At 47.8% G+C, this 10882-nt stretch overlaps 1 protein-coding gene across 3 annotated transcripts in view; it reads left to right on the forward strand.

The window, feature by feature from the left end:
- The first annotated feature begins 14 nt into the window (after positions 1-14).
- Positions 15-10882, forward strand: part of galnt11 (UDP-N-acetyl-alpha-D-galactosamine:polypeptide N-acetylgalactosaminyltransferase 11 (GalNAc-T11)) — a 15157-nt gene continuing 4289 nt past the window's right edge. Inside the window, exons 1-9 of one of the 3 annotated variants that reach the window (XM_044176193.1) lie at positions 15-1647; positions 5474-5730; positions 6077-6200; positions 6919-7085; positions 7309-7434; positions 9733-9982; positions 10143-10260; positions 10418-10570; positions 10671-10882. The exon at positions 10671-10882 is cut by the window's right edge and continues 10 nt beyond it. In XM_044176193.1, coding sequence (XP_044032128.1) covers positions 5508-5730; positions 6077-6200; positions 6919-7085; positions 7309-7434; positions 9733-9982; positions 10143-10260; positions 10418-10570; positions 10671-10882 — 1373 coding nt within the window. In that variant the 5' untranslated portion in view covers positions 15-1647; positions 5474-5507. Of the gene's footprint in view, positions 1648-1925; positions 2198-5473; positions 5731-6076; positions 6201-6918; positions 7086-7308; positions 7435-9732; positions 9983-10142; positions 10261-10417; positions 10571-10670 lie in introns of those variants that run through there. The other 2 variants (XM_044176191.1, XM_044176192.1) reach the window with 2 other exon arrangements.

Below are 10882 nucleotides of genomic sequence, written 5' to 3' on the forward strand. Positions count from 1 at the left end.
GAAACGGCGGGATGATGAATCTCTCAGCAGGCTGTTTTACATTACTTACTGACAATCGTGGCCACTTCATGCAGCATTTGGCCAAGTGGAAAGAGGCTGGACATGAACTTCTCTCTTTTTTCATTCTTCAGACAAACATTGTCACTTTTCATATGAACAACTGAGTGTAACGCCGTTAATATCCACATTTGTACGATTCGTAACGTACTACAGAGACGATCTGGGAGAGGAGGCTTTTCACTCCGCCTTCCAGTGTGGACATTCAGAACAGACAGAAACACGTTTGCCTTTAGACGTGGTCGGATAAGACGTCCGCAAATTTGGCCGCACGGCTGTTCAAACGACCAATGTACCAACTGTACAGACGTTACCTGTAAGCTAGTTAGCAACGACGTAGCAACTGCCTTTTGTGTGTTTGTGTTGAGTTCGGCCTCGGACTGAAACTCCGGTTCTTTCTGTTATTTCCCTCCAGTCTCTCCTTTTTCCTCTGGTCTCTGTACGACTATGACGCAAATTCATAAAGCTCCGGGATACACACCAAGATTTTCCACCAAGAGGTTCGAACCTTTTCAACGCACGTGGACATGTCATCGCCCCGGTTTATTCGTGTCTCATTACATCTTTTCATTCACTTTGCAACTGATCGCCTCTAAAATCCGCTTTGCGTTCTGTCTGAACACAGTGAAAGTTCACTCTCAGGAAGCCGTATAGCACCTCAAACAGGTCCGGTCCTGCAGTTGCACACAGTCAGACCTGGTTTCGTGTTTGAACTTCCTAAAATGGAGCTTTTATTGGGTTCAAACCAGTTTGGTCTGTAATATTTTCCTCAGACAGCTGTATATTCCCTCCATATGCGACAGTGACAGCATGTACATTAACAGCTCGCCTTGATCTCCTTGTCCAAAACAAAACCACCAACCAGCATCATCCAGCCGCAAAACCTGAAAACAAACAGAAACCACAACCTGAAGGGGGGCCAGGGTTCAGTTGAGAGCCGATAGTAGTGAAAGTAAGTAGTGAAAGTAAAATTAAATTCTTAGATCGAGAAGTTTCTGCAGGACGCTGCCGGCTTCATCGCGAACAGTTACCGTCCTCCGGACTGCGCCGGACCCCGGAGGGTTCACCGAGGAAGAGGAGGCGTCGCCAGACGGGGAATGGAGACCAACGCGGGTTGGAAAGCTTTTAGCGTTTCTGCACAGGGCCCTCTGTCCTCTGCTCAAAGCAAATCAGGAAGCTTCGGTGCTGAAACAGGTTTTGGCAGAAGGCCTGTCGCTGGAAGTGAGGGAGCAGTAACTGATGTTATACAAGCGGCTCCGACCCAGAAGTCTGGAAATGTTCTGTCTGAAACGTCTTTGCGATGGACGTCATATAAGGTGATGAGTCCAGAAACAATGCTGAGTGCATTAACTTCAGCATCTCCGCACTGCCTCCCACTACAGACAGACATGCGGCTCAGAAGGACTGGAAGAGGAAAAGTATTGCGAGGGAACGCAAACGCAGTCCTCAAAATCAGTTCTCGCCGTGACCTTTAGGGGGCGCCGCAGGTCAGAGTCAGACTGCTGTTCTTGGTTTCAGCCACTAGATGAAGGCAGGACCAGGACCAGGACCAGAATGGACAGAGATCTGCGGGGGCAGTCAGGAGAAAAGGTTGCCTTCGTTTCTGATGCTGAATGTTTCAATTGATCAACTTGTAAAGTATTAAAATAATTTCTGTTTTGTGTTGATTGGTACAAAAATTTGCTTTCCTGTTTTGTGTTGTGCTTTTATATACGGTAATTATTTCTCAGCAGGCCTTTTCGCCTGGTAGACCAGTGCCTGAACCAGCTCTGTGTGAATGCGCTGGGAGAAACTTTCAGCCTCAGGATGTTTAATGAATAGAACTGGCGTCTGGAGTTTTATTTTGAAAGTTGTCTTCCTTTTAACAGGTGTCTGATTTCTTTTATTGTGAAAGTTGTGAGCGGAAGTCACGTGGTTTGTGTTACCTGACTTGACGTCTCTGTGAGGAAACTTGCTGCAGACGCAGAGGGTTTCTGTGTGAAGACAGAACAGTCCGTTTATCTGCCTCTGCATCTACAGTCAGAACTCCACTGGAAATCCTGCCAATTTAACCACAGCGGCTAACTGACCTGTAGCCTGACGGCGGGTTCAACCAGCTGGCCGGAGTGCCGCTGAGCAAGCTGCCACAAGCAGATGAACCGTGAGTAGAGTTCATTATGAGGCTGATGTGTCGGACATAGCAGAAGAACAGTATTTTGGGATGTAATTAAGACGGAATTGGCACATTCCGCCTCTGATTTCAGCTAACGTTCGCTAAGCTAGCGAGTTCCATCATCGGACACGTTAGCTCAGCTGAGACACGAGCTTTTCCTTAAATTTAATTCACAGATTTTAACTTCAAAACGTTAAGAAATGAAGTAGAGTTTAGTTCGTCTCGGCTCAGCTACACTGTGTTTTAACTGAGCTTTCAGTCCGTTTATTGTTTCTTCTGCTTGTTTGTTCTTGTTAGGTTATTTTTCAGTCCAACTGTAATAAATGTGCTCAGCCAACATACAGTTGATCTGGTTTTTCAGATCAGCAGCTTCACAAACTGTCTGCTTTTAATCCTGCAAGCATACAGCTCGGTTTTACAATGTTTTTTATTTAGAAAACGTAATCCGAATCTGCGTTTAAAAATCTGGACATTTTAGGCAAAATTGCAACTAGGCAGCGGTCCACCACTCATTAATAATAATGTGTACCTTTCCTGAATCTGCAAGATCCTCTCTTTAATTCGGCGTCCAACTAATTGATTGAAATCCATTCAAATTTAAGATAAAGTCACTTTTATAAGATGGATTCATACTGCTGGTGTTGCTGTTCGGTGTTTATTGTTGCGAGTAACTGCTGACTTCATTCTAAAAGATGAAGTTGAATAGAAAGAAAAATGGCTGCTCTGTGTTTTTGATGTATGTGGAACTGAGGAGAAGATCCCGCTGAGTCAGAGACTTTGTTGAGTTTTATGACATGAAATGTGGAGCGTGCTGTTTTTGAAGGGAACCTTAAAATGTACGATTTTTAAATGGAGTTCGGCGTCGGAGCTATCCGCTTAAACATAGCTAACATTTGGTTAGTTATAATTTGAATGACATCTTTACTTGTGATGATGAGACTCTTAATGTCTTCACAGAAGACAGTAAAGTAAATGGTTGACATGTTCACTTCAGAGACAGGACAGAATTATTAACTAGTTTTAAGAGGACACCTGACACATCTCACCTGCTCAGGTGTTTGCTGACATCAGCTGACAACCAGGCTGCCTTTGTATATTATTGATTCTGATTGGATTACAGGTTCTGGTTGATTTTGTTTTCTTGGATATTTTCTGCACATAATCACACTAACTGGCCGTACATGAACTAAATATTTTCAGTTAAAGTCAAGAAAAAAGTAAATTAAAGACAACAAACAAAAATGCGTCACATTAATAAAATTAATTCAATTATATTTAAGTAGCTGACAAAACATCAAGTCAAGGTCCACTTACTCGCTCGTTCTGGAGCTTTTCATCATATCACGCAGTTCTCATCAGCAAAAACAGAAACAAGTCAAATAAATGCTGCAGTCGTGTTCATATTTCCCCGCTGAACGTTTATTACCTTTTAAATAAACAAGAAATATCCAAACTCTGCAGCACGGCAGGTTCGTGAAATCCACGTCACGCAGAACGTTCTGTAAACGGCGACACAAACGCAGTCCCAGCTTTCAGGTCCACATGAATCCAACCCAGCTTCTTAGAGCATCTGTTACTTGCAACTAACAAAATGTTGAACATATGAATTTTTGTCAGAATCACGAAGAGTATTTGGTGTGTGTGCAGGTTGAGTCTCTCTGAGTGGCGAGAATATAATCTCACAGTTTGAGTCCAGTCAGTGAATATAACAGAGCTCTCACTTCACTGCGTTTCAACATCAACAGAAAACAGAAAAAAAAGCAGAGAAACGTGTTAAAGTCTTTACACAGTTTATTTATATTTTAATAATAATAATGTATAAGTGTCAGTGTGTCGGCGTCTCTGAAGCTGCAGCTTCACAGAGACTTTCAGCTCGCTGTTCATCTGCTGCTGCTCTGGTTCGCTCTCAGCTCTCAGAGCGCCGCTGCCAGAGAAGAAGAAGCTGTGAAAAGCCGCTGAACGCTTCCTGCTGAGCGGCGAACAGCAGCCAGACGCAGTCAGACAGCAGCTGCTGAACATAGCGGAGCATCTAGCTGCTAAAGAGCCAGATGTTTCCCTCAGCAGCTGCTGGAGACCAAACACAGAGCTGACAGAGAGAAGACCGGACTGACGTCCATCAGGAGACGCGAACGCGCCTCCTGATGAAGCGTCATGTGACTCTGACACGCCTCCTGACGGCGTCATGTGACTCTGACACGCCTCTGGACGGCGTCACGTGACTCTGACACGCCTCTGGCGAAGGGTCACGTGACTCTGACACGCCTCCTGACGGCGTCACGTGACTCTGACACGCCTCCTGGCGAAAGGTCACGTGACTCTGACACGCCTCCTGACGGCGCCACGTGACTCTGACACGCCTCCTGGCGAAGGGTCACGTGACTCTGACACGCCTCCTGATGAAGCGCCACGTGACTCTGACACGCCTCCTGGACGGCGTCACGTGACTCTGACACGCCTCCTGACGAAGCGTCACGTGACTCTGACACGCCTCCTGACGAAGCGTCACGTGACTCTGACACGCCTCCTGACGAAGCGTCATGTCGCTCTGTAGCTGCTGGAGGCCAAACACAGATATCTGCAATGTTCTGGTTTGTAAACACAGTGGAACCAAGAACCAAGATCTTACTGGTTCTAACAGGTTCCTGTTGTGGAGGAGCTTCAGACTCTGTGACCTCTGACCCCTCAGTTAGTCCTTAATGTGAGCTGGTTAATGTTTGTCCTGCTGGTTCATCACATGTGATCCTGCTGATGAATCAAAGTCCAGGATGCCAGGACGGGGGAGGGCAGGACGGGGAGGGGCGGAGGAGGGCAGGACTTGGGGCAGGACAGAAGAGGCAGGGGCGGGGAGGGCAGGACTTGGGGCAGGGCGGGGAGGGCAGGGGGGAGGGCAGGACTTGGGGCAGGACAGAGAGGAGGGCAGGACGGAGGAGGGGCGGGACGGGGAGGGCAGGAGGGAGGATGCAGGGGAGAACGGTGGGGAGGACCGAGGAAAAATAAAAATATTTTTTTAATTTCTTTTCTAATATGGACGTTTTGCACATTTTCTTTTTCAGAATAATCAGGACTGTCTTTGCTTTGATGTGAATAGTTGCGGTCCGGGTTAATGACGGCTCGTGTGAGCAGTGGGCGGGACGCCGGCCCTGCTGGGACAGTCAGCCGATATTTAATGAAAGAGAATAATTAAATAACGGCAGAGACTCCACGTGTTCAGCGGTGGACTGGTGTAGTTTGTGTTGAGTGACCGTGACCTCTCTCTCTCCGCAGCAGTGTGATGTAAGGCGATGCTCGCTCGGCCACCATGGCCAGTGTCACGCTGAGGTACTTCTGTTATGGCTGCCTCGTCACCTCGGCGACCTGGTCCGTCCTCCTCTTCCTCTACTTCTCTCTGGGGGCGGAGCCCGGCCAAGGCAGGACCCCCCTGCAGCACCGCAGCCAGCCAATCACCAAGGGCCTGGCTGACCGGAGGGCGGGGCGTCGGCCTCTGCCGGCCAATAAGGGAGGGGAGCTGTCGCCAGAGATGGGTGAGTGGCTGTGGTGTGTTCAGGTGCTGCCGGGAATATTAAAATATTGTGGAGCAGCAACGATTAGTCGATTAATCGATTAGTCAGTTGATAGAAAATTATTAACTCTCTGGACAGAGTCCTGGGAGTCCTGAGAGTCCTGGTCTCTCTGACCCTGAGAGTCCTGGTCTCTGTGGCACTGAGAGTCCTGTACTCTCTGACCCTGAGAGTCCTGGTCTCTGTGTCCTGGTCTCTGTGGCAATGAGAGCCCAGTGAGTCCTGGTCTCTGTGACACTGAGAGTCCAGTGAGTCCTGGTCTCTGTGACACTGAGAGTCCTGATTTCTCTGGCACTGTGTCTGTCTGCAGGGATGATCTTTAACGAAGCAGATCAGGAGGTGAGGGACACTGGTTACCATCGACACGCCTTCAACGTCCTCATCTCCACCAGACTGGGATACCACAGAGAGCTGCCCGACACCAGAGACTCCCAGTAAGAACCCTCAGTACTGGATCACACAGTTCAAGATGATGTTTTGTTGTTATTTTCAAGGCATTTTCATATTCACAGCAGCAGAGATTCCTTTTGAATGGAGGCAGTAGCACTGTGTTCACCTGGGCGTACCTGCAGGACTTATGACATCACTACTAGTTTGTAGCCAATCGGGGTCCGGTCTGAAACTGACACATTGTGATGTGCTAACTTGAAGCCTCCAGGTCACAAACACTGGGGATGGATGGAAGCAGGAGACGTCTTGTGTTGAGCTGTTAAACTGTAGAAATATTTACAGATTCAGAGTTTCTGGATTTTTACACGACGATGTTATTTTCAGTTTTTTAAGCCAGATTAACGTATGATAATAGTCCTATCACTGATGATAAACCGCTGGTTACTGATGATAAACTGCTGGTTACTGATGATAAACCGCTGGTTACTGATGATAAACTGCTGGTTACTGATGATAAACCGCTGGTTACTGATGATAAACCGCTGGTTACTGATGATAAACTGCTGGTTACTGATGATAAACCGCTGGTTACTGATGATAAACTGCTGGTTACTGATGATAAACCGCTGGTTACTGATGATAAACCGCTGGTTACTGATGATAAACCGCTGGTTACTGATGATAAACTGCTGGTTACTGATGATAAACCGCTGGTTACTGATGATAAACCGCTGGTTACTGATGCTAAGCCACTCTCTGCAGGTGTCGGGATAAGGTGTATCCTCTGGCTCTACCTTCTGCCAGCGTAGTGATCTGTTTCTTTAACGAGGCGTTCTCCGCCCTGCTGCGGACCGTCCACAGCGTGCTGGACCGAACACCGGCCTTCCTGCTGCACGAGATCATCCTGGTGGACGACCACAGCGAGCTCGGTAAGGCCCAGGACTGCACATGCGTTTGATTGATGATAAATTGTCCTTGTCACGTTCCTCACTCTGCTCTCCTGTGGATAATGTTTTGTTTACGTATCAGCCAGTGTCCTGTTATACGTATAACGGGTGATATGCTAGATTTTTCTTCTCGTGCACAGCCAAACCGACGCTGAATGTGCCCCACTAACAGGTTTTGTGTCATTGGTTGTGTGTGTTGATTCAGAGGAGCTGAAGGACGACTTGGACCGGTACGTCAGGGAGGAGCTGCAGGGGAAAGTCAAACTGGTGAGGAACCAGAGGAGGGAAGGGCTCATCAGAGGGCGCATGATAGGAGCCTCACATGCTACTGGTATGTCCTGCATCCTTACAGTCTGCCTCCGTGATCCATATAGCCTTGTTCCCTAAATCCATCTGCACATCCTTGTTCCCTGCTTCCTTAAAGCAACTACATGTGTTTTTTAACTGTTGAATACTGATACCGCTATATGACTTACATAAGCAAGCGAGACCATCAGAGAAGATTGGCTGTTTCTATATATTTATTCTTAATGCCCGTCACCGGTCCGATTCCCTGTCAAATCAGACGTAACGGTTTATGGCACGCAGACCGAAAAGAGCCGGTTTTATATTTTCCCAGGCAGAGTTTCACAGTGAGTTGCCCGTTAGCCAGTTAGCAGGAGGAGAGAATTTTATTTTTGAAGTTAAATATTTTGTGGTTCTGGCTGATTCTGGGGCAGGATCAGCAAAGAGACGAAGGCACGAGTCGACCTAACGGTCGCTCAGTCAACAGACGGAGAGACCTGCGGGACTGAAAGGATTCAGACCGATCAGGTGGCTTCTTCCTCCGAGACAGGTGTGGAATATGTTAGACTCGGCTGTGTGCAGTCCATGGAGCTACAGGTCACGGTGGACGTCGCTGCAATACAACAGGTTTATAACGTGACGTTTCGTGTTGGCCTTGCTACCGAGCTATATCTTGCTGTTGGCTTATTATTATGAAGACACAACATTACGAGGGAATGTTGATAACTTTAGCTTTCTCAACAGAATGACTCTTACCGAGCAACCGAATCTGTTAGTTGCAGGCTGACATGTAACCTCGGTGTATGAACGGTACTAAAACAAAGTTTACTTTGTTTCACCATCATCATATTAGTTATTAATCTTACAAATAGATACATTACCTCATCACTGTGCATTCTGTAAACAGCAGTTTAAAAAAATTAAAATAGTATTATTATATAAAAATATATACAAAACAAAGGCGGTGGAAACACTACCTCTTTTGTCCACAGGGGCCGCTAGAATCAACACAAAATGAAGGTTCCTTGTATTTGCTTTAACCTGTTCATCCTTTTCCCTGCTTTCTTAATCCATACAGCCTTGTTCCCTACATCCTTAATCTGTGTATCCTTGTTCCCTACTTTTTTAGGGCTTGCGTCCATATAGCGTTTTTTTGTCTTTTTCCAGTTGCGGCTGCCTGGAGAGAAAATGCTGCACACAGCATCTTTTTTCAGACCGCTCACACGTTTTTGTGCGGCCTCTTTCTAGTTGAAGATCTCTGAACTTTTCAGAAAGGCGCTGGTGTCGTCACTGTCGCTTCTTTTCAGGCAACCAATCATATATTAGATGGTGCGGGACTCGTCACCCTGGTAACCAGGAAAATGGAGGAAAAGCTTGATCTGGCCGCGTCTGTCTGTCCTGAGCTTTATGACATGTCAGACAGAAACATAAGAGACAGAAAAGCCCGTTTGTGGGAGCAGATCGGCCGGACACTGAGTGTTGCTGGTGAGTGTTGTGCTTTTATCACCCTACGTGTTGTTAGCGTGTTGTTAGCTGTGTATGCAACCCTCTGTTAACGTAGCCTTTTTATTCTCTCACCGCACACGCACTTCATCTCAGAGTTCCCCGGCACCCTGCCAGCGCTTTTCTGACAGAAAAAAACGCTATATGGACACAAGCCCTTAACCTGTATAACCTTATTCTCTACATCCGTTATCCATCCGCCCTCGTTCCCTACATCCGAAACATATGCATCCTCGGTCCCTACATCCTTATTTCCTACATCCTTAATCTTATTCCCTCTTTCCTTAATCCCTACATCATTGTTCCCTATATCCTGAATCTATATATCCTTATATCCTACATCCTTAATCTGTGCTTCCTTACTCCCTACTTATTTAAACCATACATCATTGTTCCCTATATCCTAATTCTTACATCCCTTTTGCTCCTTCCTTAATCCATACATACTTAAGAATATCGAGGGAACATACGTGTTTCCTGCAGTCATTACATCCGTACCTTATACACCTTATTCCCCACATCCTTATTCCATATAGGACATTCCTTTCCTAGACCTACCTTTATCCCTGGACCTTAAATCTTACATCCTTACTGCCCACACATTACCTCCATGTTTCCTGCTCCCCACTTCCTCATTCACTACACTTTTGTTGTCTTTAACAAAACAGATTCAACAGAGACTTTGAGAACCTGTCTGAGCTGTAGATTACGGTTTTATTCTGTAATGTGTGTTGATCTCTGACTTTATCACAAGCAGCCGTAGATTGCTCCAGCGGGGCCTCGAGCTCCTGATAGGACAGAGGTGAAGTAAACCTGGACTCACCTGTCTCTGTGTGCCCAGGTGAGGTGCTGGTCTTCCTGGACAGTCACTGCGAGGTGAACCAGGCGTGGCTGCAGCCTCTGCTCGCTCCCATCCAGAAGGACCGTCACACCGTCGTCTGCCCTGTTATCGACATCATCTCGGCCGACACGCTGTCCTACTCGCCCTCGCCCATCGTCAGGGGCGGCTTCAACTGGGGGCTGCACTTCAAGTGGGACCCCGTCCCCCCCTCCGAACTCAACGGGCCCGAGAGAACCACGGGACCAATCAGGTAACTAGCTTACTGTCCACTCAAGTAACATTTTTGAACAGCTGCAGCTGATTACTGATATTTAAACAACCTCCAGTTAGAGTTCTGTGCTGTAAAGTGATCCAGCAGCATCCAAACCAAACCTCATCTCTAATGCCCCCGCCGGCTGCCCCCCCCTCAGGTCTCCCACCATGGCAGGCGGTCTATTCGCTATGAACAGGAAGTACTTTAATGAGCTTGGCCAATACGACGCCGGCATGGACATCTGGGGCGGGGAAAACCTGGAGATCTCCTTCAGGGTGAGGAAGTTTGTGTTTTACTGACTGTCAGCGAAGGTGTCGTCAGATGCTACAGTTAAAGGGACAGTCTCGCATCTTTTTTCCTCTGAGCGTCCGATGACGACCGACGACTGACTCTCTCTCACGCTGCCGCTGTGTGTCGATGTCTCTCGCTCAGATCTGGATGTGTGGCGGTCAGCTGCTCATCATCCCCTGCTCCAGAGTCGGGCACATCTTCAGGAAGAGGCGGCCCTACGGCTCGCCGGGGGGGCAGGACACCATGGCCCACAATTCCCTGCGGCTAGCGCATGTATGGATGGACGAGTACAAGGTACGCGCACACACGCACACACACACACACAGAGCAGTGATCCAACAGCCAGATGACGTTTCCTCTGACCTCACTTCCTGCGTCTCTGTGGTCCAATCAGGAGCAGTATCTGTCCCTGCGTCCAGAGTTACGTGACCGCAGTTACGGCGACATCAGCGAGCGTGTGGCGCTAAGGAAGCGGCTGCAGTGTCACTCGTTTCGCTGGTATCTGGACACGGTGTACCCAGAGATGCAGACCGTCGCCAACGGCAACAAGCAGCAGCAGCAGCCGCTGTTCATCAACAAGGGCCTGAGGCGGCCCAAAGTCCTGCA

This window comes from Siniperca chuatsi, linkage group LG19 (assembly GCF_020085105.1).
Source record: "Siniperca chuatsi isolate FFG_IHB_CAS linkage group LG19, ASM2008510v1, whole genome shotgun sequence".
NCBI lineage: Eukaryota > Metazoa > Chordata > Actinopteri > Centrarchiformes > Sinipercidae > Siniperca > Siniperca chuatsi.